Source organism: Diutina rugosa (assembly GCF_008704595.1).
Source record: "Diutina rugosa strain CBS 613 chromosome Unknown scaffold31_size150537, whole genome shotgun sequence".
Taxonomy (NCBI): Eukaryota; Fungi; Ascomycota; class Pichiomycetes; order Serinales; family Debaryomycetaceae; genus Diutina; species Diutina rugosa.
Window position 1 is genome coordinate 97,019 of NW_022995083.1, and position 27,397 is coordinate 124,415.

General features: G+C 50.8%; 12 protein-coding genes across 12 annotated transcripts; 5 read left to right on the forward strand and 7 right to left on the reverse strand. All coding sequences in view use genetic code 12, as the record gives it.

The window, feature by feature from the left end:
- Positions 1 to 134: 134 nt before the first annotated feature.
- On the reverse strand, positions 135 to 1,730 carry DIURU_000998 (uncharacterized protein; the record flags this gene model as incomplete). The annotated part of the gene is made up of 1 exon (XM_034159307.1): positions 135 to 1,730. One exon carries the CDS (start codon positions 1,728 to 1,730, stop codon positions 135 to 137), a length of 1,596 nt encoding a protein of 531 aa, XP_034014230.1.
- A 445-nt stretch (positions 1,731 to 2,175) lies between these two features.
- On the forward strand, positions 2,176 to 2,646 carry DIURU_000999 (uncharacterized protein; the record flags this gene model as incomplete). The annotated part of the gene is made up of 1 exon (XM_034159308.1): positions 2,176 to 2,646. The coding sequence occupies one exon, from the start codon at positions 2,176 to 2,178 to the stop codon at positions 2,644 to 2,646; it is 471 nt and encodes a 156-aa protein (XP_034014231.1).
- A 1,349-nt stretch (positions 2,647 to 3,995) lies between these two features.
- DIURU_001000 (uncharacterized protein) lies at positions 3,996 to 4,658 on the forward strand (the record flags this gene model as incomplete). Its single annotated transcript, XM_034153497.1, has 1 exon — positions 3,996 to 4,658. One exon carries the CDS (start codon positions 3,996 to 3,998, stop codon positions 4,656 to 4,658), a length of 663 nt encoding a protein of 220 aa, XP_034014232.1.
- Positions 4,659 to 5,046: 388 nt separating this feature from the next.
- DIURU_001001 (mitochondrial 54S ribosomal protein uL16m) lies at positions 5,047 to 5,682 on the reverse strand (the record flags this gene model as incomplete). The annotated part of the gene is made up of 1 exon (XM_034153498.1): positions 5,047 to 5,682. The coding sequence occupies one exon, from the start codon at positions 5,680 to 5,682 to the stop codon at positions 5,047 to 5,049; it is 636 nt and encodes a 211-aa protein (XP_034014233.1).
- Positions 5,683 to 6,529: 847 nt separating this feature from the next.
- On the forward strand, positions 6,530 to 8,182 carry DIURU_001002 (flavin-containing monooxygenase; the record flags this gene model as incomplete). Its single annotated transcript, XM_034153499.1, has 1 exon — positions 6,530 to 8,182. The coding sequence occupies one exon, from the start codon at positions 6,530 to 6,532 to the stop codon at positions 8,180 to 8,182; it is 1,653 nt and encodes a 550-aa protein (XP_034014234.1).
- A 66-nt stretch (positions 8,183 to 8,248) lies between these two features.
- On the reverse strand, positions 8,249 to 9,553 carry MSF1 (phenylalanine--tRNA ligase; the record flags this gene model as incomplete). Its single annotated transcript, XM_034153500.1, has 1 exon — positions 8,249 to 9,553. The coding sequence occupies one exon, from the start codon at positions 9,551 to 9,553 to the stop codon at positions 8,249 to 8,251; it is 1,305 nt and encodes a 434-aa protein (XP_034014235.1).
- Positions 9,554 to 9,662: 109 nt separating this feature from the next.
- Positions 9,663 to 13,148, reverse strand: DIURU_001004 (cohesin-loading factor complex subunit; the record flags this gene model as incomplete). The annotated part of the gene is made up of 1 exon (XM_034153501.1): positions 9,663 to 13,148. One exon carries the CDS (start codon positions 13,146 to 13,148, stop codon positions 9,663 to 9,665), a length of 3,486 nt encoding a protein of 1,161 aa, XP_034014236.1.
- A 245-nt stretch (positions 13,149 to 13,393) lies between these two features.
- On the reverse strand, positions 13,394 to 14,824 carry DIURU_001005 (uncharacterized protein; the record flags this gene model as incomplete). Its single annotated transcript, XM_034153502.1, has 1 exon — positions 13,394 to 14,824. The coding sequence occupies one exon, from the start codon at positions 14,822 to 14,824 to the stop codon at positions 13,394 to 13,396; it is 1,431 nt and encodes a 476-aa protein (XP_034014237.1).
- A 702-nt stretch (positions 14,825 to 15,526) lies between these two features.
- Positions 15,527 to 16,393, forward strand: DIURU_001006 (uncharacterized protein; the record flags this gene model as incomplete). The annotated part of the gene is made up of 1 exon (XM_034153503.1): positions 15,527 to 16,393. One exon carries the CDS (start codon positions 15,527 to 15,529, stop codon positions 16,391 to 16,393), a length of 867 nt encoding a protein of 288 aa, XP_034014238.1.
- An 18-nt stretch (positions 16,394 to 16,411) lies between these two features.
- Positions 16,412 to 17,773, reverse strand: DIURU_001007 (uncharacterized protein; the record flags this gene model as incomplete). Its single annotated transcript, XM_034153504.1, has 1 exon — positions 16,412 to 17,773. The coding sequence occupies one exon, from the start codon at positions 17,771 to 17,773 to the stop codon at positions 16,412 to 16,414; it is 1,362 nt and encodes a 453-aa protein (XP_034014239.1).
- Positions 17,774 to 19,785: 2,012 nt separating this feature from the next.
- Positions 19,786 to 22,089, reverse strand: ALR1 (Mg(2+) transporter; the record flags this gene model as incomplete). The annotated part of the gene is made up of 1 exon (XM_034153505.1): positions 19,786 to 22,089. The coding sequence occupies one exon, from the start codon at positions 22,087 to 22,089 to the stop codon at positions 19,786 to 19,788; it is 2,304 nt and encodes a 767-aa protein (XP_034014240.1).
- A 2,855-nt stretch (positions 22,090 to 24,944) lies between these two features.
- On the forward strand, positions 24,945 to 27,317 carry PEX8 (Pex8p; the record flags this gene model as incomplete). The annotated part of the gene is made up of 1 exon (XM_034153506.1): positions 24,945 to 27,317. One exon carries the CDS (start codon positions 24,945 to 24,947, stop codon positions 27,315 to 27,317), a length of 2,373 nt encoding a protein of 790 aa, XP_034014241.1.
- Between the last annotated feature and the right edge of the window lie 80 nt (positions 27,318 to 27,397).

Genomic DNA, 27,397 nt, shown 5'->3' on the forward strand with positions numbered 1-27,397 from the left:
ACGAGTATTTTGATTACCCCATCTATGTCTTCTCATTGGAATTCGCCATAATATGTGAGCTGTTTGCGACATAATTTAATTAATCTATCTTCAATTCATTATAGTACATTATTTGTTATCGACACATTTCACGCTCAAAAAGCGTTGTAGTTGACATAAAGTGTTATCTTTTCAACATCCCACAGCATTTTCATCTGCTGGAATTGGTGACGAGTGTGGCGGCCGCCGCTTTCGTCTTCTTCCTGCTCACTCAGATCCTTAATCTTTTTGACAACAGGAGGGGCAGTTTTGATCTCAAATTCAATTACATTCAACCCGTGAGCCAACTTGAATCCGTAGTTCAAAGCAAGTAAATTGTTGTGAACCTTCTCAGCATTGGTGTTAAGGATTTCGTCTTCATTCACCTTAAGAGTACATTGGAAATCCTCATCGCTAGTCAGGTTCTGGTACCCATTGCCAGCATCCAAGTCTCTCCGTTTGAGACTGTACAAGTACTGATGAAGCAGCGCTTGTACTTGAACCAGAGGTTTGGCCCCTGGGGGTAGATTAATCACGTACAGCTGCACGGCGTAACCGGTAGGTTTGAATTTGTAGTCAAACAACAGTTGCGTCACACCAAACCGGTGAGAGGGGAAAAGGTGTCGAGCAGGGTTCAGCTGACCGAAATGCGGCTTCGTATTGGCAACATTGGCGGCAGTGGCGGCAGCAGTACCGAACAAGAATCCCTGGATAACACATTGGTCCGCCGGAAGGTTAGCAGCGGTTTTGCCCATGTTATTCGCCAACAGTTTATCGGTAACCACGTCCACGACCGGTTTGGCTTCTTCAGCTTTCACGGCCTCCTCAATTGTGTGAGCGGGAGCTTGCAGGGCGGCAATTTGGTCCTGTTCCCGTTGGATTCTGGCGCGTTGTCTTGCCTGCAGTTGCTTTTCCAACCGGTCCTTGATGACATCATACTGTCCGTTGAAATACTCCAACAACTGTTCGGCGTCTTGGTAGATGGTCAGCTCCGGATCATTATAAAGCTGAGCATTGGTGAAAATGGAACGAGCTTCTTTAGCGAAACGCGCCAAGTTGTCGAGCAAGGAGTGTTTAGGGCTAAAGAATTTGCGAGCCTCAAGTTTGCTGATGACGGTGCGGAACGAAGTGGGATGGGAAACGAACTGAGTATAGTCTGGGTAGATTTCAAGATCAACATCGTCCAAGAACGGACCACTAAGTATGCCGTCCTCGCCAAAGCTGTGATCGCGCACCTCTTCCATGAGGGCGATACACACCTTTGGCAACAGACCGAACGTGATATCTTCTTCCTCGGTGCGTTTGGTGTTCAATTTAAGTTTGAGCTTGGGACTGGGAGGGTTCTTCACGAATTCGACCAACTTTTCTGCCCCGGTGATGATCCACAGCTCCGGTTCATTGTATTGTTGCGCGTTCAGAAGCATAAGCTCGAAGTCGTCGACAAACTCGTCTTTAGACGCGTAAGCGTTGCTTTTGACCTTTTTGGTGATCTCGGAAAGTGATATCGGTTCATCAATGATCTCGTAGTAATCGGGAAACTGTTTTTTGGGTACGAGGCGGAGGAAAGGGTCCGCCCACCGCGTCTTGGTTTCTTCGTCCTCAAGCAGCTCCACTTCCTTGAGCAAGTCAAGCAACTGCGACTTGAGATCGTCAGTCTTCGCCAGCTTGGCTTCTCCGCCGGCTTGCAGCCCGGCTTTCCGTTTGACAGGCATGGCTCCGGTGAGGTGAAAATAGTGCGAACAACACGCTGTGCGGCTGGTCGACAATGACAATGGCAGAGACTGAGTAAAATGTACGAAATTGATGTGATACAATTCAAGTAGTGTTTCCTAGCGAGGTTTTTTGGAGTACTTTACTTTACATATAAGATAATCTGGTTTCAAATTTTGAGAGATTCGAACGATTGGTTTCGATAATTGGAAAAATCCTAGATAGATGGAGTGTCAATAGTAAACCGATAATACGAGTTATTCAACAAACCATAAGCAAGAGTTCATACAATAGGATAAAAACCAAAAGTACGAAAAGCCTTTGATTTTGTATCATTGTGACGAATTTATTCGAGGCTCTTTATTAGGGTCTAACATGCCACCTGCATACAGACATCATCGTCCTTCATCGCCGGCGCCAGCGACGTCGACGCCGCCATCTCCGTCCATGCGTAGCTACTACGACGTGCTCGGCGTGTCTGCCCAAGCCACCAGCGACGAGATCAAAGAGGCGTACAAGAATAAACTCTTTGCTGCCCATCCCGACAAGTCATCGCAATCTTCAGACAACTCCGAGGTCACCACCCTCAAACAGGCCTACGCCATTCTCCGCGACGCCGTGTCCAGGAAACAGTACGACGCTGAGTTCAAACATGATCTCAAGGTGAAAGGTTTCGATGTCACTGCCGACGGCTTGGACGTGTATCTGCTTGAAGACTTCACTGAGGACGAAGTCGATGGAGAGTACGTGTGGTTTCTTGACTGTCCTCGATGCACTGGTCACCGCAGTATGTCGTTAACTGAGACCGATTTGGATGAGTGTGGCACTGCTGACGGCAGTGGCGGGTTCATGATTGTCGTCCAGTGTTCAACGTGCTCGTTGTGGATTAAAGTGACTTATGCGGTGGCTGACGACTGAAATGGCAGTAACGAACGACCTTCTTGATGTGGAAAGTCGTTTTGAGGGTTTAAAGCGTGATTGTGGTGCTCAAAATATGTCATCGGGCAGGGTGGCGATGTGGTGCACCGAACAGGAACGTTCGATTGCTGTTCTCGGATCACCCACAAAGTCACGATCGGGGCATGTTTTCGGCTCGTCAACCGACAAATCGAAAAAGAAAGCTTTCCGACAGTTTTGCCCCACACGGGTATTGTTTCTGCATTCCCCAGCAGCATATAGTTGAGATCGTTTGTGACCTAAAGCTCAACGCGCATATTTGGCTTTGGCAATAGTGACTTACCGCCTCGGGGTTGCGCACCAACTGTCTCAAATAGTTCTCTCGGATCTACCGATCGGGTCATCGATGAGGGTAATCGGCTCTCCGGATATATCAGCTTCCGAAAATGCATAGCCATTAGTGAAGAGTCGTTTGCTCGACAGGAACTGGTATAACGCGATATCATCTCCAGTTTATCATCTGTAAGCCATATCGTTTTCATGTATATAAGCAAGCGAACAACAAATAACTGTGGTAGTTTACAAAAACTTGAGCTCGCAAAAAGAACAAGGTTCCAAAGTTGGGCGACAGTGTCAACGTGGGGTCGAAAGGTGGCGGAGCATCGGCTCTCGGCTTTGGGCACAAAGATCGAAGAGCTTCCGGTGTATCTTTCCGTAAACGGGTGCGAGTTCGTCGCGTTGGGAAACACGCTCAAAATTAAACTTTCGCTCGAGGGTTGGATAGTGCAGGGTACCTGCGTCGTCTAAAGCCACCAGGGGAATGCTCAATCTAGGGGTACGGCGACGCTTAGGCTACGCCGACAATGATTACGAGCAGCCTGAACCCTTGTCCATTGTGTACCCCCGCTCTTAAGGGTGGGTTTACCCTGAAAATGGGCTTAGCACGTCCCGTCGCCACCTAGCACCCCCAGATCATTTTGCCGCATTCGGCGACCCGCCTCACAAATCGAGGTGTCCTTGGCGCACCCTGGCAGATGAGGATTGCGCCCAGCCAAGAACAGTAACCACAAGTACTGGAGTAATAAAGAGTAAAATTTATATAAGACTTCTCTTTTAAGAGTGTCGGCTTACTGTTCAAACCTCTAAGTACTGCGTTTCCCCGTAATTCTCGCGTTGTATCTCGTAGTCAAGTGAAGTGTGTTGTGCTTTGCTCACTAGGTTTGTGCGACAAAGCTAGGGGCGACGCGACGTATAAAATAATATTTTCTGTGTGGCGGCAGAACGTCTCGGTTAAACCTTATACGTTACCGTACGATGGACGCTATAAGTACCCGGTAAACATCCTCCTTTACCTGACAACCATCGCTCCCATGAAGTACTCCATCGCCGCCACCGCCTTGTTCACCGCCATTGTCACCGCCGACCAACTCGGCGACGAACTCGCCCAGCTCCCCGAAGGATTGGTGCTTTCGACCTCGCCTCAGGGTCCCGACGCCACCAAGTACTCGCAACTCAACTACGCCGGCCAGACCGTGTGGATGTTGACCAATGAACAGGACTTGACCCAGTACACCGACTTCCTCTTCAACGCCGGTGCTGCCGCCGGCCTCGCCGCTGGTGCCCCCACCGACCTTGGCCAGGCCGCTGACGCCGGTGCCATCGCCACCGCCGACGCTGCCAACGCCCCCATCTCTACCGACGCCGTTGGCCACACCGACAAGACGGCCCCCCCCGCCAACACCAATGGCGGCGTTGGTACCACTGACAAGTCGCCTCCTTCTGCCAAAACTGACAGCGGCGTGGGCACCACCGACCACCCCCCTCCCGCCGTCGTCACCTCCACCTCTCACACCACCGAAACCGTGTGCACTCACGTCACTTGCCAACAACAACAACAGCCTCCCGTGATTGGCGTTCAGGAAGGCCCCCGCCCTAACGGTTCCTCGCCCGCCGTCCAACAATGGGAAGGCGCGGGTTCGTTCACCGGCGTTGCCTTTGGTGCCGTCGCCGCCGCCGCCGTGTTGATGTTGTAAGTAGGCTTATACCCTCGTCGAAGCCCGCGAGCTGGGACCCAGTCTCGTCGTCGACAACATAACCAAAAGATATCCGTTTATTTCATGCCGGCATTGAATGCCCCTGTTTTGGTACATAATAATTGAATACATGAAGCTCTAGAGAATAGTGGTCGCGGTAATCTACTTTATCGGCTATAATTAAACAAGGACCCTGTCAGGGGAGAGGCGCAGGGGACATAGACCCTGACTATTCGCAAACATTCCGTTTAACATCCTAAAAACTGAATAAATGATTGGTATATATTTGATAATTACCAAGTGAGTTAAGTAGCGCAATGTAATCATTGTTAAAAACCACGCCAATTAGTGACTCCGTTGATGATGTGTATTCTATGTACAAGTTATTTTAGCGACCTCTGAACATGCGGTAGATGTCCTTCTTCCCCTCCTGGATGTTGGCCCACTTCTTGGTGGGCGCCTTATTAAGCTCGGCGCGATAGTTCACCTTCGGGGGAGCGTCAACACAGGTGGTGATCGACGCCCGAATCGGCGACTCGGGAGTGATGATTTCGTAGAGACCGGGAAGCTTATCCGCGGCTTTACGGAGCGCTTCGCGCGCCATCTGGTCGTGGATGTTGCCTCTAAGTTCAAAAAGCACCTTCCCCGTGGTGATACGGGCGGCCCAGTGGTCAAACGCACCTTTACCTTTACCCATTCTCGTCTGGTTACCCTTGACACACACGGCGGTGTTACACACAAACCGGGTCATGAGCTTAGCCCCCGAACCTTTGATCTCACGTTTGAGCACTTTGTCGGCGGCAAGAAGCTGGTTGGCCGACATTCTCATCCCATTAGTCTTGAGACGCAACCCGTACTGGCCGTAGACCAACAGGTTGCCTCTCAACGAGCCCCCGGTACGCACGGGGACCCGGCCTTTCATCGCCTTCCGCACCCGCTTGAACCGGGGGGCGTACTCGTACTTGAACCGAGCGAAAAGCGGCGACGCCACCTGGAAGTTGGTGACGCCAGCGAAGCGGGACATCCCACTGGTGATGGTGGAGCCAAGCCCCTTGCTGAATAGACCAAACATTGGCGTCTAGGGCTAAGTTGATGGGTCAAAGAATTTTCAGTCGCACCCACGTGACCGCGAGCGTCTGGACCACAAGCTACGAAACCCACACCCTTATCTATAGACCATTGTTGACAAGGGGCCGACAATACCCCATTTACGTGGGGATCTCTATTGATAAAGTAGATCCAGTTCGTGTTTACCATACAGCTATTCCCTTTTGCCACTATCATATGAGTCGACGCACATGATTACTCCGGTCTAGCTCGGCACCGGAGTTTGGCGAACTCCGACGTCAGCCCACCGCCGATAAACAATGGCGGCTTTAACTTTCCCTCCCATTACACTCCCCAAAATTCGGGGTGACACCACCCTCACCACATGAAGCTCGTATTCAAAAAGATTTGCCCATGTGATTGCGGGCTTCAATAGAAAAAGTATTGCCAACATGTCTCACCTCCCAACAATTGACGGTGACGGAATTCGGCTAAAGTTGTCATGACCATAGCCCTCCCGCTATGTAAACCGTTCCAAAAAATTAGCCACTGGCTTGGGTCGTTGGTCGTTGGTCGTTGGTCGCTGGTCGGCGTCGGTGTCGTCATGATACCGTCCACAAAACCCCACAGGCTCCGCCCTTTGGCGCCGATGTAAAGTGTCATCCCCGCATTATGCGAAATTCGGAAGTTACCTCGGGGGATCAACGCCAGCCGCCCCTCCCTCGCTTCCCCACTACCACCTGTCGCCACTGGCATGTGCTCGAGTCTCGCCGCATATATGGCTGCGTTCGCCGTAAACAAGTTTTCGTCTCTTCAGCGTCACCATGAGCACCATCACCTTATCGCGCATCGCCGATAAGCACCCGGACCGGTTCCGGATCAAGTACGACGACGCCGTCAAGGTGCTCGGCCCCAATGCCAAGGTCCCCGAAAACAACAGCTTGCCCACCCTCAGATCGTCGCTGAAGATCGCTTGTATCGGCACGGGATTCAGCGGGATCTCGCTTGCCCTTACCCTCCAAAACGACATGGGTCTCGACGACTACGTCCTCATCGACCGCCACAAGGAGATCGGCGGCACCTGGCATGCCAACGTGTACCCAGGGGTGTCGCTGGACGTGCCTCTGTTGCACTACCTGATATCAAACTACTTGGTCACCAACTGGCTGGTGGCTCAGGCGCCTCAAGGTGAGACCCAGGAGTACCTTTTGGAGGTGGTCAACTCCAACGACATCCGCCGCCACTGCTTATTGGGCTACTTTGTGACCAAGGCGGAGTGGAACGAGGACCACTGGGACATCTACTTGCGCAACATGGACCTGGGCCAGCTCACCATCCACCTGGCGAAGATCTTGGTCAACGGTGCTGGCGGCTTGGTGTACCCTAACGAGTACAACCCTCCTGGTCTTGACAAATTCAAGGGTGACTATATCCACTCGGCTGTGTACAACTGGGACGTCCCTATTGAAGGTCGCAACGTCATCGTCGTTGGTAACGGGTGTCTGGCGGTACAATTGGTGCCCAAAGTGCTCCAAGATATGAACCCTAAAAGCCTCACTCAAGTGGTCCGGCTGGAACACTGGATAATGCCGCCAGTGCCCCACCAGCTCCACAAGTTGTACACGAGAATGAGCAAGCTCGGCTACTTTGGCCTCTGGTTGGTCCGCAACTTCGTCGCCATCTTATCCGACTTGCGGTTCCCCATGTTCAAGGGCAACAGCTGGCTCTCCCGCAAGATCAGAGAGTTCACTTACAAGAAGACTCACACTTACATGGTGAACAACTGCCCTAAGAAATACCAGGACATCTTGATCCCTAACTTCAAGGTGGGATGCAAGCGTCTTATCTACGACCGCGGTTACCTCCAGGCCCTCCACGACCCGCGTGTCGATGTGAAGAAGTCCACCATCGCTCAGGTTAAAGAACACCTGGTGGTGCTTGCCGACGGCACTGAGCTTCCTGCTGACGTCATCATTGCTTGTACTGGTTACAACATCGGCAAGAACCTCAAACAAATCGATGTCATCGGCGAAAATGGTGTCCATGTCAATGAACTTTGGGACAAGGAAGGCGTCAGTGCTTACGAAACAATGATGGTGAAGCACTGCCCTAACTACTTCATGCTTGTCGGTCCCAATGCCGGTACGGGTCACTTTTCTGTCACCACTGCCATTGAGAATGCCTGCATTTTTGTGAAGAAGATGTCTAAGCCCATTCTTGAAGACGGCGTTAACATCCGTGTCAAGCCGGAAAAGCACGACGAATGGCAGGAAACGGTACAAAGCGAGTTGAAGAAGTGCGTGTTTGGCAATGTCGAATTCGGTGGGTGCCAGTCGTGGTACACTAAGGATGGACACAATCTGACAGCGTACCCCTGGTCCCAGTACGAGTTCTACAAGCGCATGTGCAACCCAAAGATGGAGGACATGATCATTGAAAAGGACTGCGAACTCTGTGGGAAGCCCAAGTTGGATTGAACGAGGACAGTCAAAAACATAGAAAGGATACTTAAATTGGTGTTTAGAAATACTATGTACAGTTTTTTAACGAATGGTGACGCCAAACTCGTTCACCAATTGTTGTTCGACGTTGTGGTGGATCTGGTTAATCTCTTCGTTGGTCAAGTTACGGTCCATCAGCTGGTAGTTGACACGGTAGCATTGCGAGTGCTTGCCGGTCTTAGGGTGGACAAATTCGTCGACCAATTGCACCGACTCGACGAGGTCAGAGCCGTGCAGTCTGACCACTTCCATAACGTCATTTTCGTGCACGTCCTGCGATAACCAGAACGACACATCACGCTTGATACCCGGGTGCTTTGAGTAAGGGACAAACGTCAGGATCTTGCCTCTTTGGAATTGCTTAGCAAAACGTTCATCCAACGACCAGAACAAACGGATATCGGGGATGCCAAACAACAACATGGCGATACGATCCAAGCCAATACCAAACGCCCACCCGATCTGATCGTCAGGCAAGCCCAGGTTGGTCAACACTTGTTGCTGAACAAGCCCCATACCGCAGCATTCGAGCCACTCGCCCTTCCACCACACTTCGATCTCGTACGACGGCGCCGTCCACGGGAAGTAGGCTTCAATCCACCGCACGCGGAGCGGTTCGTTGAGGTAAGGCTCAGTAGAACCCGCCAACTTAGCCAGTTCTCTCGCCCGCTCAAACACTTGGTTTACCAAGTATTCCATGGTTCTCTTAAGGTGAGCCGTTAAGAGTGTCACTTCTTCGTCAGTCATGTGCAGTTGTTTCGGGTTGGTTTCAGGGTTCCATGCGGGGTCTTCGACAATGATGTTCGTCTTGGGGATCTCTTCAATGTCGCGGCGGAGCTTGTCCAAGTCGTTCCGCGACCATAACCGCGCTCCTTCCATTTGATGGAACGCCGGGTAGTGGGTACGGTCAATCTCGTCTCGACGGTATACATCAGCAGTGATGAAGTAGCCAGGAGTCTTGCATGAGGTGAAACACTCAGCTTCGTGCGCTGAGGTATGAGTACGCAACAAGTGGTTGGCATTAAGGTAGTAAGTGTCCAGCTTTGACCGCCCCGGATGGTCTTCAGGGAACCCCAACACATCGAAGTTCTCGTACTTGGTGACCACGGGCTTGAACTGGTCGTACATCGTGTACCCCATCCCCTTGAAGTTTTCTTGGATTAAGTCATTGAGGATACCAATGGGGTGGTTGGGATTGCGATGGAGTTGGCGCCGGGTAAGCAGCAAAATGTAATCGGGGACGTTGGTCCACTCGTCGGTAGGGTACTTCTTGCCGTCGAGCTCGATCACTGCCGGGTAAGTGACTTTCCACCGGCGCGGGATCACCGCCAATGCTCGTTTAAACATAGCGTAGTCGATAACTTTTTTCAGCGCTATCTATCACCACCGCGGGCTCAAAATCATTTCACAATCAACCTACTTACACAATTTGAAAATCATTATGTTATTAATTAACTCAAAAAGTATCTAACTCTTCGATGAATTTCTCCTTAGTCACGGCTGGAGGATTGAACTGGCGGAGATCTGATTTCGTGACCACTCTCCCCAGCTTTTTACTGATCTTTTTCGGATTGAACAGCTCAAGTTCATCTTCGGTAATCCCGTAGTTTGTCATGAGTGTACGCAATAACTCAACCATCACCAAGTACTTGTTCATCGTTTCCTCGGTCACGTCTTCGTCGTCTTGAGCTTCATTCAATGCGTCCTGGCCGGGACCAGTAAGCTCGTCTTCGATCAGTTTTACCACCATCAACACCTCCGCTGCCGTACTGAAGCTCATATCAACCAAGTTGCGAGCGATCGTGTCCACTAATGTGTCGTCATCAAGCATCCGAGTCACGGCTTCGAAGAGCTTGCGCGTTAGGCGATTATGAATTTGTTTCGATCCCGTCAGCACTGCCGCCGTTGCCAACGCCAACTGTTGATGGACATAGCCAATGTAGTTTGCAGTAGGGCCGGCATAATCAAAACCCTGGCGAAGACCATCCTCAAAGTCAATCAACGATGCGTGTTTTGCCACAGCCAAAGCAAACCCGCGTGAAGCGATGCTGCGGAATTCAGGGTCATGGTGAGCCATCAACGCAATGCTGGGTCCAATACACCGCGATGGGAGAGTGAGCCCTTGTTCCATCACCGCATACACGAATCGTGCACAGGCGGCCAGGCTATACATCATTGACCGCACATGATCAAAGTATTCGTCGACGACCATGGGGGCGATCTCCACTGACTTGTGGTCAAGAGCAAACAGCGGCGTCTTCTCATCGATTGACCCACCAATCACCAAAAGCAATTTGGAGGTGATGGTGACCACCAACGCAGGGTTCTCAAAACATTGCTTGATCACCCGTTTAATGCGAGGATTCTTGAACAACAGTGGGTGGGTAGAGCAAACCTCCAAAAGCCCGTTCACTGCCGCATCTTTGACTTCATCACTATTTGAGTTTGAAATGACAGCCATGAATAATCGACAGATGAAACTTACCACCAGTTCCAGCTGAGGCGCTTGGGGGACCGCTACCTCTCGAAGGCTTTCCCAATCACCATAGTGGATGAAAAGACCAAGTAAGCGACAAAGCTTGGCCAACTTTTGCGGATTTGAGGGGTCACGCGTCAATTGATTGACTTGAGATATCGTAGACTTGACAAAACGACCCAAATGAGTTTTCTTATCGCGACGAGCAAGAAGAACGAGTGCCGGCACTGCCTCTTCAAGCTGAGTCACCAGAAACTGGCCCAATCCAGTGATAAGTTTCTCGTAGAATACCTTCGCTGTTTCAGGACGAAGGGTGGTGGTGGTCAATGAGCGTCGGAGAATTCGAAGCGCAGCCAACAGCGTACCTAAAATCAGTTGCAACACGCTAAGCTGGTCTTGGCCAAGTGAACGCACTTCAGAAATGAGCACGAGACTAGCAAGAGGCTCCTCGGATTGCTCGCGCTCAGCCTGCTCTACAATTGCTTGCACCATTTCTTCTTGTGGAGGGAACAACTTGAAGTATGCCACCACGAAATGTTCCACGTCCATCAGCGCTGGTAGTTTCACTAATGACATCATGATGTCTCCACTGAGTTTCAACGATACCACCTGGCCGGCTTTTTCCCGAAAGCCAACATCTTCATCATTGACAGCGTGTTGCACAAGCTTATAAACCAATAACGTTTGAAGTTGGGGTGCTGTTTGGTCCCAAAGATCAACAATAACCTTGAGAGTACGCTTTTTGACTAGGGCACTATCATCATCCAAGAACTGAGCCAACACTTTAGCAAAATCGTCAAATTTAGCTCCAAGCTGAAGAAGTTTAGACACAAGATCAAGCAAAGCGTCTCTCATCGTGACAGCCGCATCTTTATATCCTGGGAACGCTGCCAGAACCGCAGAAACAAGGTGACGATCATGTTCAAGAAGTTGCGTAAGCGTTCTCACCGCTTTTGCTTGAAGCCTAGCCCCTGGGGTATGAATTAAGATCGACGACGCCTCGACGTAAACTCCCTGGAGACGAGTAACCCACACCCGCTGCCAAGTTGACTTCGCCAAGTACTCATCAAGTCGCTTAATTGGCAGTTCAGTCTCCTCATGATATTGATACACGTCGGCGTATCGCGGGTTCAGCTTACCAAACTCCCTAAGGTATCCTCTCAAACCATTAACTGAGGGTTCTATAGCATCGAGACGACCAACAATCAGATGAGTCTCTGCCCATTTAAGGCAAAACTTACCCAAAATGTCGATCTCTTCCGATCCCACCACCATGGTGCCAATATGAGTGATAACCAGCGCCACCATTTGTTCCGCTCCTGGCCATTCTGGAAGATCAAGGAGAATTAGTAAGTCATCCATAAAGTGAGTCATTGACGGTAGTTGACTACACACAAACGCCCCGAGCTCAGCGATGTTGCTTCTGGTTTGAATCATCATCACAAATAACGCTGTGGTCAACAGAACAGTACCCCCACGAGCTAACTTAAGTTTGCCACCGATGTCAGCCCGTTTGGCAACCATTTCAAGGATGAACTCACGCTGGTCTTCAAACCTGTGGAATAAATTCACCAAAAGCAGAGTAGCAGCGTGACGAAGCCCTTCATGAGTAAAATCGCCAAAGATCACGTCAAAGCAAAAGTACTCAAGAGTGACGGCATTTTCGGATTGCGATGGCACTTCGTGTAGAAGCTTAGCCAGTGTCTCATAGTCCCCAGAGTCATAGATCCCGGTTTTGATGACTGACATCACCGCCTCGTACCACTTATCGACATGTAACACGACTTTATCCAAGTTATTCAGCAATACGGTAGTAATGACTTGAGCCGCAGCGGCGACATTTTCCCAGTCCGTAGTTTCATTAATTATGGCCTCACAATTTTTGAGAATGCGTTGAAGGTCAGCAAGATCAAACTCTTGCAATGCAATATGGCGATTAAGCTTTTGTAGGTATTCGATAGAGTCATCGCCATCTCTGATTTTGAAGGGTTTCTTCGGCGAAGGGACGATATCCAGCTTGCGAGGACGTTTCGAAGGCGGTGGCGTGGGGTACGCAGTTGCTCGCTTTTTGGTTTCGGAATGAAATTGGTTGATGTCAAGGGGAGCCCCAAATGGTATTGGCTTCGCTTCGACAAGGTTAAGATCAGGAGCCTTCGTGTGCTCCATTAAGTATGCTAAAAATGGTGACACTTCTTGGCTCGAGTCACCGGAAGTAATCTTCTCAATTGTCACTTCGTTTGGAAGATCAACAGTATTAATTTCATCCAACATTTCTTGCCATATATCGCCATATTCCTTCTGGTTCTCACTAAGCTGTCTTATGCACAGGGGGTCCACTAAAACCTCCAGTAGACCCGGCTTCGCCCATAATTCTCGTGGTTCAAGAAAGTCAACGATATTCTCGCTTGGGATAAGCCGGGTTTGGGGTATTTCCGGTAATAGTCGTTTAAGCTCAGCTACGACCATCGTTAGTACGCGGTAAGACGCGTCGCACTGATTTTTGTAAGCTATGCGAGACCTTCGAGTCCCGCTCGTAGCGATTGCACAGTTTATGATCTGTGCAGGCAAAAACTAAATTTACAATAAATTGAAGGCAACGATAACAAATGATACAAAATGAGGAAGAATCATATGGCGGTTACTATTTACTGCGTGGTATGATATTGTAAACTATGAATGACAAATGTTAGTAGACTATATACAATGTGGGATTATTTGCCAATGCAGAAGCTGGAGAACACCACCCCCAAGATCTCCTCAACGCCGATAGCTTCACCAGTAATCTTGCCAATACCCTCAACACTTTGTCGAAGCAGTTCAGTAGCTAGCACCACGTCCTCGTCGTCTTTGAACTGAGAGAATTGATCAAAACCATAAAGAACATCGTGAACAAGAAGATTTTGAGCTCTCTCAGAGATCACCACTGGGTCTGCTGACTCACTCATCGTGATATCTTTGAAGTATTTCACAAGAGTATTGGAAAGAGCTTCCATACCGTCACCCTCAGTGCAACTGACAACGTGGATTTGACTAGTGGAGACATTTAAAGCTTGCGCCAAAGCTTCAATACGTTCGAGGCGTTCCTCAGTGGTATCAATAAGATCGACTTTATTGGCCACCACCATTATCCGTTTCCCCGCTTCTTTCAATTCCTGTAAATGAGTGGTCAACTCATTAAGTTCACTAATATCTTCAGTAATGGGGAGCACTACCACCACCAAGTCGCCCGCCTGCGACGACGTTTTGGCACGACTTATACCTTGTTGCTCGATGCTATCAGCCAGTGAAAGCTCTCGAATGCCCGCGGTATCGCCCACCACTACCTTATACCCCTCAATGTCCAACGGTACTCTGACTAAGTCACGAGTGGTACCAGCAATGTCACTGACGATGGCAGCATCGCTATTGGATAACAGGTTGAGCAACGACAGCTTACCCGCATTGGGAGGACCGAGTAACACCACATTAATACCGGTGAGAAGAAGGCGCGAACCCTCAACTTTACGTAAATACTGCTGAATTTCCTGGCGAAGTTTGGAAATGTTTTCGTCAACTTGAGCAAAAAGACCCGCGACTTCATCGAGGTCCTGTTCTTCCCCGAAGTCAATCACGGTGGTGAGCAAAGCGATTTGCTCGAGGATATCCTGACGCCAACGAGTGAATAGAGCGCGGGTATCACCCCTCATATTGGCGACGGCGGCCTTCCGTTGGGTCTCGGTCTCGGCATCAATCATCTCTCGAACCCCTTCAATTTCGGTAAGATCAAAACGACCGTTCAAAAACGCTCTCTGGGAGAACTCACCGTTTTGAGCGTAGCGGATGATGCGGTCTTCTGCAGGGTTGTGGAGGCGCTCAATCGCTTTGAGCACCAGAGAAATGATGGCGGTGCCGCCGTGGACGTGAAGCTCAAGCAGATCTTCACCTGTGTAACTGTTAGGACCCTGGAAATAGAGGGCAAGCGCTTCATCAAGCATCTGGTGGTTGTGGTCATAGAGGCGACGGAGCGACAGCACGCGTGGCGTTGGTGGTTGCTTCGCCTTAGTAAGCTGGGAGTAAATGTATTTCAGCTGGGGACCCAGCACTCGGATGACGCCGATGGCAGCCCGTCCAAGCTTGGTGCCCAAGGCATAGATGGTAGACATGCGCGATGAGACCGATCACCGCGGGTATCGGCGGGCCCCTATTACTGATCAACCGAGCAGGCACTTTCATCCAAAATTTCCCAATTTTTTGGGTGGCTGGGCTTGGCAACGCCCGCTTTGGACGTGGTCGATAACCTCAGGCGACACTAAGGCAATTGCTTGCTTTTTGAGGTTGTAGTGTCGCTTAGACGCGTAGTGGTGCTCATTAGAAGTGATGTATTGAGAGAGAGACAGGATAACCACATAGAACTCGAGATCAAACGAAATAGGAATGTCGAGATAGAGTATTTGCGCGTATCCTTAGTGCATGTACGAGTAGGTTAACCTTAACAGCTCCGATTACTCGAGATACAGTTTAGCGAGGGCAGCAGGGGTACGCCTTGAACTTTTGGCAGAGTAAACACCGCCTGCATTTGTGCTACTACACGCTTCCAGACAAGAGGGCCCTATACTGAGAAGGTGATCAATTGAGAGATTGCCTCGGTAATCATATAGATTCTTCCGTCTACCAGCAATAATGAGCAAATCTGTGGTCCTTCTTCAGTTATAAACTTTCGTTTTCATCAATTGCTGTTTTACTGTGTCACTCGAATCAAATTGTATAAATCAGGTTTCATTTACTTGTAATCACTTCGTACTCTCGCTCCTTTGTAGTCATCGCACTCGTGCTGCAAAGGACCGATCCCTCACCAAAACCCCACAATGATCCGCCGGCTCCTTTCAACACTGGCTGTTTTAGCCCACGAAAACCCACTTGGGCTTCCCAAAATGGGACGAGGTCCAGCTTCCCAAGGATTACCGATCAAGCAGAGAATCCCCAACGTCAAAAATGTGGTGCTTGTTTCCCTGGCTAAGGGCGGGGTAGGTAAACTGACGGTGGCTGCCAATCTCGCTCTCGGGTTCCATAAGCTTGGCAAATCCACTGGGATCCTTGATGCTGATATCTTTGGACCACTGGTACCGAAAATGTTCTCTTTAGACGGGGAACCCCGTCTTCTGGCTCAGGGTAAGCTTTTACCCATGGCCAATTACGGGGTCGAGACGATGCTGATGGGGTATATGGTGCCTCCAGAGAAGGCAGTGGTGTGGAGAGGGCTCATGGTGATGAAAGCGATGCAACAGCTTTTGTTCGACGTGGCGTGGTCGCCATTGGACTACCTTGTCATCGATATGCCTCCAGGTACCGGTGACACTCAGCTTACCATTTCCCAACAAATTGAGGTGGCCGGAGCTGTGATCGTGACCACTCCTCAAGACATTGCCCTCATTGACGCCGTCAAGGGCATTGAAATGTTCCGCAAAGTCGATATTCCCATTTTGGGGCTTGTGGAGAACATGAGCTACTTTGAGTGTCCTAACTGCCACCACCACTCGCATGTTTTCGGCACTGATGGCGCTCGCCGTCGCGCTCAAGACTACGGCATCGACGTGCTTGGACTGGTGCCGTTGACGGAAGAGATCTGCGTCCAGGCCGACGCCGGCAAGCCGGTGGTGGTGCTGAACCCGGAATTGGGCCAGGTTTACGTGGACATCGCCGCCAGTGTGGTGGCTCAAGTCGAGGGAAAGTAAGGGATAAAGAATGCATTATTAATGGCTGTACTTATGCAGCAACTTCATGAAATTTTCGTAACTCATCAGGTGGTTGTCGTCGTCGGCGTTGATGGTGCAGAGCTCAAACAGCCACTGGCGCACCGCTGGCTGCTTCTTCTTCGGCGGCAATTGGATCTTAAGCCGGGACATGGGTGCCACGCGGGCGGTGTGCTTCTTCAGGGAGATGGCGTAAAGAGCTTCGCGCTGGGCGTCTATCTTCTGCTGCTGGCGAGGCGTCAACGGCTTCTTCGCAGTTTTTGTGATGGTGGTGGTGGTGGTGGTGTCTGCGGGAGGCTTACGCCGTTGGACCTTTTTCGGCAGCAGTTTGATCAGCGGTGGGCTATGGTGGGGGCGAGACTGAATTGTCTTTGGTTCTGAGGTGATAGTAGTCTCCGTTTTGGCAGACGTAAGGGTCTCCGCTGTCGATTGCTCAAGCCATTTGGTTTTGGGCTCGGCAATGGGCCGGTTATAGATGGCATCAAATAAACGCAGCGGTTTAGGTTGAAGCACCGGCTGCTTTGGGGGTGGGAGGGCAAGGCCTCCCCCCAGCAGTCGCAGCAGCAGCAGCAGCCGGTTATCGTGCTGGATGGAGAACACGGGACTCACGTCCAGTGCCGGGGTGTCACTGCCGCTGCCGCTGCCGCTAGTGTGGGGAGTGTAGACATCGTCCAACGCTGGAGTAGTGGACTCAGCCCCTGGAGTTTTGTGGCTGCCCAGCGCAGAGTTATGTTTGTTTGACGGGGCTAACGGAGTAAGGCGACGAGTCAGAAGGTCCTTGGATGTCGGCTTTGTAGGCGATATGGGAGACGGTGGCCCCAGTAATCGGAGCAGAGGCAGCGGGCTCGGCTGGCGCAGGTGCACCAGTTCTATAGGGCTAGAGGGCTCCACTGATGCCATGGGCGATATCTGAAGAGAGTCGTGGAGGTAGGCACTGGTTTCGGAGAGGAATTGTTCCGGGTCGACGCTGGCGAGGTCAGGGGTGGTGGTGTGTTGGCGGCTGGGGAGCGATTCGGCATCAGCTTTGGCTTCGTCAATCATGATTTCGAGCTGGCTGATCTCGGTATGATGGTCATCGTATATCAGCAGTGGCAGCTCTCCTGTCAGTGATGGCTGTTTACGCGCTACCAGCACTGGCTGTTGGAGTTCTGTTGGCGGGTCCTTGGGTAGCTCCTCTGTGATAGTTTTGGGGACCAGGCGAGGCACAGTAGCGGCTTCTTGAGCGCTAGCAGCAGCACTCTGTTTTCTCCGTGCTTCCTCATCCCGTCGGTCTAACTGGGCAAGGTACTCGTCGTAGGAGCGAGTGAAGTCGTCTTCACGGCGGCGGAAGAACCTCGAGAACCCTCGTGTTCGGGCCAGCATTGGGGAGAGAGGGGGAGTCGGTGGTGGGTTGGCGACACAGAATGTTTGATTATATATCCATCTAGGGGCCTCACTATCATTAGTGGTGTTTACTTATGTGCCGCGTACGGAGCCGCCTCAGTGCTGCCCGTTTTGGGATAATCTGGCTAATGGCGGCGTCTTAAGCCGCGTAAGACCCTGACGGCTTACAGATGGTATAGACGAACCAATGCATTGAAAATGTTGTAGTAAACCATTTCTAGTGGTTAGCAGAGACATATATGAAGTCTTCGGACTCATTTAGTCGCGATTCCGCTAGCATTTAGCCACGCCAGACTCTCATTCCGCATTACCGCCTAGAGCTGCCCCGATCCTTCGATACACCACCCTCACGCGCGTATTGTTAGTGGGCGACAAGTGCATTTAAGCGACGTGCAGAAACACCGTGTCTCTCCCTACAGCTCGTTCTTTCAAGGGGAATCCCTAGGTCCCCGGTATTGTGGAAAATGTCTGTCGGCAATAGACCATCATAACCGTGGAAGGGTCACCAGCAGATTGTGCTAGATCGATGAAGACATTGACTGTCGGGGCCATGGCTTCGGCGATGTTTGTTGTCAAATGATGGGCAGGTTAACTGGCACCATATTCTGGTAGCCTTTAACCCCAAAGTAGCGGCGACCATGCATTGGAAGCGCCTCGGTGGTGGTTTCACGAACGAATGCCTCGGTGCGGTGTGTTGACGCCGCCTCTAAACGGCGCCAGATTCCGCCGCACTTGATTAATCGAGATTAAGACGAATGTAGGCTGCTTCGCTATGGCCGATTCGGGATGGCGTGATATTCATTTTGGTGTTGAAGCAAATCCAGACAGTTAAAACAGGGTTATCCTCGGTTAGACGTAACCATGGCGTGAGAATCTAGAAGGTTTAATTTATTGGCAATGGCGCCAAATTGAATTAGGTTGGTCAGGGTTTACGGCAAGTAATCGTGTCTTACTGACAATACCGACAGGCGTGCCTGGAGCTACAATGGTTCCCGTAAGTTAGACACATTCCCTAAGCACTGGAAGCATCGCTAGTGGACGGTTGGCGTAAGGGGTACCGTGGCTCCGGGGGACCTAACCCGGCTAAGCGATTCCAGGTGGCTGCCTTGAACTTCTGCTTTAGCTATGGAAACACGGTTTAGGCAACCGTCCAACCCGAATTCAAATGACACAAACACTCGATCTGGCGACACCTTAGTTAAACGAGGCCCACGATTGCATCGAGTTAGCGACGCGAACGAGATCAGGGGCACCTCGTTAAATTATGCCCGGTTGTGTTATCACACCCCCTTTCGTCTAATTGTTTCTTTTTCGTTTGCTGGTTGGTTAATTATAGCCCGAGTTTTTGGAAATGTCTCACCGCCCGGCTGAACAATTCAAGATGATAATTGGGGTTGGCAGCTATCAAATGTGGATATGTTGAGAAGAGAACACTCACTAGGAGCTTACAGATGCAATCCTTCCGAATTGGTCACTGCTTGAGAATCTCTATCTACTTGTATTGATCGTGAACAATAGACAATATTCGCTTCTCACAATTAGCCGCGCTTGCCTCGCCGTGTTTACTATTCTTTAGTCCGAGCTCATAATGAAAATATAGTTTCCAGAGTACTACAAGCTTACTTTAGCTACCTTACCTTGATTAGGAACACGAGCCACTTTAGCAACGCACCACTTCGTCATGCAACCATAATCACACGAGAACAATCACGTTCATGTGAGCCGCTACAATTTTTGCTTTAATTTGACTGGGGAGAATTTACGTCATGGCAAAAATCGATTGGGATTCGAATCTGATAGATAAGGCATAACATTTGTGGTAATCACCTAAGATTAAAATGTGGTCCAAACAATCAACGGGGATCGGTTAAGTTCAAAGAGTGTGCAGTGTCGGATTCACACCACTCAACAGTAGACAGCTAATATCATCTAATAAATAACACGTATTAACTATATACAAATCAATCTAAACAATAATTCTAAACAATAATCTATTCCCATTTGTTCGGGAAACTCAACATACTCTTGGCGTCCTTCGCCCGCATCTTGAAGCTCTTCATCGAGCGACGCGAACTATTCTCGAAGCGGGGCATATCTTTAGTGCCCAGCTTCAACCACAAGTTGGCGAGGAACCCGAGAATGATGACGATACCAAACATCACCCCCAAAATACCGAACCACCACTTCAAGTTACCTTGTTGCTCACCGGGAACAGTGACGTTCATCCCGAACATCCCCGTGATAAGGTGGAGCGGCACCAAGATCGCCCCGATGAGGGTCACCTTACTAAACATCTCAGTGATGCGATTGTTGGAGTAGAACGACTCAAGCGAAAGCTGGGCAAGATAGTTACCGTGAGAGCGACTGAAGATCTTTTCGTACGCCAACAAGTTTTGGAACATCGTCACCAAGTGATCCTGAATATCGCCAAGGTAAAGAGCAATGTCGGCTCTCGGTTGAGCCATGTATGGCTGGTCACCACTGGGGGGCGTGGGAGGGCCCGGGATGGCAGCACCGCCGAGAGGGGTGCCAGTGCCAGTAGGGGTACCAGATCCAGTAGGAAGGGGACCAGGGATGGCACTGCTAGGGCCTGGTTGAGGCGCCGGCAGAGCGGCAGCGGCTCCGGCGTTGTAAGTAGGGATGGGAGTGGGGCCAAATTGAGCAGGCATAGTACCAAACGAAGGGTTTTCCGGGGCGAGGGGGCCGGGACCAAACGATACTCCGGGGGCACCAAAGTGAGGCGTCGGCGACACGATACCGGGGGTAGCGCCGTATTGGTCGAGGTTAGCCTCATCCTGGCACCGCTTAGCAAACATCTTGATCACATCAGCCTTACCCGAAAGCAACCGCATCAACGTCATCACCTTACGGCGCAGCTCCCCGATGCGACGAAGCATACCGGCAAAGTCCTGGTCACGCACAAACACCGCGTCCTCGATGGCGTCGGCCTCGTATTCGATACCGTTGATCACGGGGACGAACGAGTCAGTGATGTCATCGATGAGGGCGTAACACAACCAGTCGGCCAGTACTTGGACGTAGTCACGCAACTGGCGCACCCGGCGCCGCACCAGGGCGGCGTGGAGGACGGGGGAGAAGTGGAACAGCAACACGCCTTCCTTAAAAACCACAATGTACACATTGATGGGTTCCAAGTACTCGGCCAGCTCCTTATCCTGCTCAAACGTGTGGAAACACACAAAGTAGTAGTTGCGGAACAATTCCACCTTTTCCCGCGTCTCTTGCATCCGGATATCTTCCGCCGTCAACGGGTGGATCCCGAACGCCTTGGTCAACGCCTTCATCTCGGCATCGGTAGGGCAAGTGCAGTCAAGCCACCAGGTGCCGTGACCGTTTTTGAACACTTCCGCCACCGATTCGCCGGGGCCCACAAGCCCGGGGATATCGGGGGAGTGAATGGTTTCCTCGCGATCGCTGTGGAAAAGCGAGAACCGATCGGGTAACGCGCCAAATTGAGGCTCAGGGATACGGGTACCACCAAACTTCACTTCGGCGTCGGCATCGTCGGCTGTCAGCAGGTCCATAGTATGAGCCAATTCAGGATTCAATACAGTAGGGTGGGCTTCCTTTTTGTCATCTTTTTCATCGAAAACGTGGACGCTTTGGTTCAGAGCAGCTTCGTCCAGTTCCGACTTCAGCTGGTTGGTAAAGTACTTACGCAACAAGTGTTTCGGAGTGTACTTAACCGCCAGTGCCAGTGGCTGGCGCCCAGTAGCCACGGGTACCGAGTTGATCTCCGAGCGTTCAAATGCCAATTGAACGTCTTTGATCCGGTTTTCCTCGATACGTTCTTCACGGATAAACTCTTCGATTTCGTCAAAGTCAATGCCATTAACACGGACGTGTTCACGGATCAACGGGAAACACACGTCCTCTTCGGTTTCCTGAGAAATACGCAGACCGTGGGAGTCGGCGTCCAGCACCACCAGCGACCGCAGACCTCGGCGCTGAGAGCGCTGGGTGTCGTTGGACAAGTGGCGGGTTAAATCGTGGCGGTGGTTGAGGAGAATACCGTCACTGGTTTCCTGGTGTAACACCAGCCGCAGACGACCAGGACGGATACCGGGTAACGGGGCGGGGTCGTCGTCGGCGGGGCGCAGAGACCGTCGATCTCGGCGCAGCGGCGGCGGCGGCAACTCGTTGATCGAGCCGTCGTCGTCATCGATCGCCAGCTCGCCTCCTCTGACGGCGGGAGGGAGTTCCGGGTGGAGGCGGTGGTCGTTAAGCTCGGGCACCTGGTGGAACAGGTGGTCATCGGGGTGGTTGTCGTTCATTATGGCCGCGGCAGGAAGTCCTCGGGGGTTACCATTTGCGGGCTGTCAACGTGTATTCTGCGTTGAGAGCGCAGAGAAAGCTTTTCGACCGGAGCACCCAACTTGATAAATGCCAACGCTGGACGTGGGGGATGAAGAAAAAAACCTTATTGGTGACGCTCAGGAGATTTTATACGGCTGGCGCGAGCAAGCCATCATCGCAGAAAATTTAGGCGCACGTTATATTTCGCACGGTACAGGAAAGGCAGCGCGGCGCCAGAGACGGGAAGCGCTTTAATTACCCCGATTTGATGATGACTGGGAGGGTGTCATTAGTGGCAATCAAAGCAGACAAATTTCGACGCCGACACCAGCACATTCCGCCTGGGATTTGCAGCTACGATGGTGGTGGAATTGGCGTTTGGTTGTGGACAATTTGAGAGGCTAGGGGCCGCTTATGAGGCATTTTGAAGGCTGTGAACGCAGAGACACTTTGGAGGGTGGCTACGATGGGTAAGTGGAGGGTGAGAGGCACAAAGAGAATTTTTCCTCCCTCGCGGGCGGGGCCTTTTTTTTTCGGGTGACAGTGATAGTCTTTGTGCTCAAGATGGGCAGAGTCTGCTGACAGTAGAGGACAGTTGTGTAGGCCAAGAAAACTGACAAGATCTTTTTCTCTCTAGAAGATAACCGCCAAGGTGGGGGCGATGGTGCGGTAATTTTCTTGGGTAGGCAGGGTGGCTTAGGGGTTGGTGAGAGTGGCTTTTGGGTATCGTCCAATTACAGGCGGCCGACAGAGAGGCGAGAGGCATGTCATCAGTGGTAGCGCTGGGGGGCTGAATGCTCCGTTTGTGGTCCAAGAAAGGGGCTAGACACTGGCGTGCTCGGAGGTATACCTGCCTCGAACGGAATTTATTGTGCCTACCAACGTGGAGGGTGAGGGACAACCTAACGGGGGCCACGTGCGATCTGTGCTCGTATCTACATATACAAGCGGAATTGCTATTTCCTGGTAGACCTCGAGCAACAATAATGAACTGTCGAGGCAATGATGCTTTGGTAATCGCGGACGTCGGGTGGCATTGTCCCTTTGTGTTTTATTAACTTGACCATCCGGAGACACCGGTCGGCGCGCCCGAGTCACGACGCATGAAAATAAAAGACAGGGAAAAAATGATGATTGGTGTGGGGTTCGAACCCACGCCCCCGAAGAGACCAGGAATGTGACATCCGAGGATGTCGCGGTAAGGTGACCTTACCCTGGCGCCTTAGACCACTCGGCCAACCAACCGTCGGTGCAAATAGTTGAATTACGCGTGTAAAACTGTTACTCAATGGAAGGAGGATGAGCCGATTTCACCGGCAATAACGACTAAACTTGCAGAGTAGTACTTTTTAATTAGATGTAAAGACTAAATCTGTTGTTCATTGGTTCTTGCAGCCACGATAAACGTGTTTTTGATGTCGACTTTTTATTTGGTTTCAGATGAAGGACGAAACATAAATAGAAATGCCAGAGTAAAGGGAAGGAGAGAAGTAGAACTATCGACCGTTTGTTTACAGAACAAAAACCTTCTGATGTGATTCAAAACTCGGCCAAATTTCGCATTTCAAGTTCACAGGTATCAATGCCTAAAGTCCTATATAGACAGCTGAAATACTCAGACTTGCATCCTTCAAGATCAGATATCAGCGCAATACCGGTCGTCAGAGTAACACTGTTATCGGTTCAAAGTCTATAAAATCCCGACTTCAATCACACAACTTTCTGAGAGATACAGAAATCGTGACCATGCCCCCTCCGAATCCTAGTTATAATTCACCCGGCAATACTTGCGAATTGCCGCAAGGGGCAGGATCAGAGGATCGTAGGCTACCACGTATGCACGTAGCGGGCTTACATTTGTCTCCAATTGACACCCCTCCCTATCGCGGATACTAAGCCTCCAGCCACTTTCACTGTCGGATCACCAACTAGTTCTATTTTATCAGTCTCGTACTCTTGATCCTCTAGAGCAACCGTTGCTGCCGATACGCAAAAGATTGAATCGCTCTCTGCCTCGGTGGTTTGGTAATCGCCGATCAAGCAGGTACTGCCCAACAATTGTGGAATTATCAAATTAGCTCATGTCGTACTCACTATTGTTGGACTCGAGATGAGTGTTTTCTACTTCCTCGAGGACGAGAAAATAAAAGTTTAAATTTTGGATCGCCATCGGTGGAAAGTTCGAGGTCGCGAGTCATTTCAAAATAAGGTTTTTTCATGAATGGCCCCATACCCGAAAGATTCAAAACCTTTGGCCATCCGAGAGAAACCGAGGCATGGTTACAAAGGCATCTACCCAAGAATATGATTTATTGTCTAGCTATGGGCCATCTCTCCGACGTAAGCGAAACCGCGATAACAAACAAAGCATCGGGACACTAAACGCTGATGCGGTATCAGACTCAATGTTTATCTCGATGTACGTGCAGATCATCGCTTTGTCAAGGCGACGAACAACCGGCTGGCGGAGGTTTATGTGCGCAGACACCCATTTCCATGCCGACAATAGCTATTTGGTTGCTTTTTCTGAGATTAATCAGGGTTCTTGTCAATCATTGTCAGCTTGTTTATTGCTTTTTTTCTCTCTTTCCCGTATCGATGCTTTTTTGTGAGCGGTTGCGAACTCAAACTCAGCCGCCCAATTCATGAAATTGTAATTTCTTTTTTGCAATTCTAGAAATTTCTCCAATTTTGAAATCCTCTAAATGTCACAACTGTCGGAAGTAGCAAAATCGCCGAAACTGTCGGAAGTACTAAGACTGTCGGAAATCGCGTGTGGTAGCGCGCCTTTTCCCCGCATGCTTTCACCACGGTTAACACTCCACCCCACCATATGTCGAACCTATACAGCCAGCTAGGCCCTCAGGGACGAGCGCTTTTACAACGATCGGGAGCCACGTACTCCACAACGCCGGGAAGTGCCTCCCCACAAGAGTTGGATTTTTTGATCAACGAGTTGCGCCACCCAAAGCCCGATTTAACCGTAAACAAGGTGTTGGGCTATCTCTACAACTACGTACCGTATGTGAAGCAGGAGCACAACTTAAGGGTGTTAGTGCTGGCTTTTCTCAGTTCGCCCACTTGTTTTGATCCGCCAGCTACCTACCAGGAGAATTTTGCCATTGTCGACGTTGTTCGCCTTATTTTTGAGAAAAAGCTCAAAGTATCGCAACCCACGCTCTCAATTAAGACATTTTACAGAGTATGGGAAGAGGAGATCAAAGGATTCGTCAACTACAACGTGTACGCCAATTCGTGGAAGGTATTACCGATTATTGCCGGGATCGATATGGCGAATAAAGTGAGAGACCAATTGTACACTGAGCCCAACAAATTAGAGTACGGTTGGTTTTTCAATAAGTTTGATCGAGGGGTGGGTAAGCTTTTCCGCAAATGCCTCAACTACAGTCTCACCCCCGCTCTTCCCACTGATATCACTTATCTTGCCATTCTCTCGCTCGCGGTGGTATACCAGCGAGGTGAGCCTATCACCGAGTACACCAAACACGTGCTGCTGGACTTTGTTGTCGAGCTCGTGGTGTTATTCTTATTTGGCGACCGTCCCGACTCGCTTCTTGCCTACCGCCACTTCTTCGATCTCATTGGCCAAAGAGACACCCAGCAAGTGGAGCAGGCGGTGCAACAGCACATCTACGCGGTGCCGGCGGTGCGGTTCATGAACAAATTAGCGTTTGTGCTTGAGGCGTACTTCAGCAAGTTGCCGCATACCACGCAACTGTTCCAGCTCATTATGTGGCTGTTATCCGAGATTGAGGCGTTTAACCAGAACTTGTCGATCGCCACTGAGAATACCCCACGATTCAACTCGTTGGATGTAGCCACACGGCTGGCGGACTACATCCCGGCGCAATTCTGGCAAACTCTTAAACAGATCATGTTTACTGAAGTGATTATTTTCACGGGTATCCTTACCCGCTACATTACCAGTGGGCGCAGGATTACCAACCCGTTCACTGCGAACCCTTACATCAACCCGCGCAACGAACAGGTAGCGTTGCGCATCGTCACCAACTTGTACTACCTCAATTTCATCCTTGAGGCCATTGGTCTGGGCGGGTTTGACGCCTATAACTTCGTCTACTACTTGAGTAATGAGCTTGCCCTCAAGACCAACCAGCAGTACGTCGATGTCACCAAATTCATGGTGGGGCCAATGGGGGTGAACATGGACCCGGCGGCGGTCAACGACAACTATGTGATGCAGCTGCGACTCTTGTTCACCCTTGGCCTCTGGGAAAACTACATGAGCCAGCCCAAGTTCGACGAGCAGTTTGCCCACAAGTTTATCTTCCCCTTCTGCTATGACGTTGTCGCCAACCCGCATTATCACCTGCGCCAGCTTATCGAAGCGGCACACTCGGTGTTATTGATTTTCTTTGGCAAGAGCCGCCATCAAAAAGTCGACGACTGTATCGACTACGTTGGCCTCATCTATAGCCAGCACCCGCGGTTGCTTTCGGCGACGCAGTTTTCGGTGGCGATCGAGACGGTGGGGAAGCTGCTTTTAGAGCACCCGGTGCAGCCACGCGATCGGGCGCTTCCTGACCTGGGGGAGGAGTTTTTAAGGTTTTTGCTCCACTTGATCCAGCAAACCCGGCTGGACCCGTTGCATACTCGCGACGCCACCTTTAGCGACCAGACATTGCGGCTGGCGCAGCCGGTGGGCGAGATCTTGGCGACGCTGACGTTGAAGCGAATGGACGAGGACGAGGTCGACGAGCACAATATCGTCGAGCAGAACGACGCGCTGAAGCCGTTTGAGAAGCTATTTGACGACGCGCTGAAGCACGTGTACGCCGAGGTCAATGATAAGCTCGGCCAGTACATCCCCCGGAGAAAGCGCGCTAAACCCGAGCACCAGCCTCACCCCGCTCCTTCGGCGACAGAGTACCAGTTTACCGAGCGGGTGCACCCGAATACAGTGCGGGAGGCGGCGGTGAATACGATCATCAATCTCGTTCCCTACATTCCATTGCTGCGATTTGTGGCGTGGTTGGACGAGATCTATTTAGTCATCCTCGCCCTGGAGCCGGAGGAACAGCGCTACTTGTGCAAGCTGTTGTGGGTGGTGATATCAGAAAACCTCGACTTGAACCGGTGCGGGCTCGCCTACCCATGGTGGTATGAGACGGTGAAAATGCCGCTGACAATGCCGTTTATCGCCGGCGGTGCTTCTAAACTTTAATATAGACATGAGCCCCGGGGGCGACTGAATCCAACAGGGCTTTTTTTTTTTTTTTTTTTTTTTTTTTTTTTTTTTTTTTT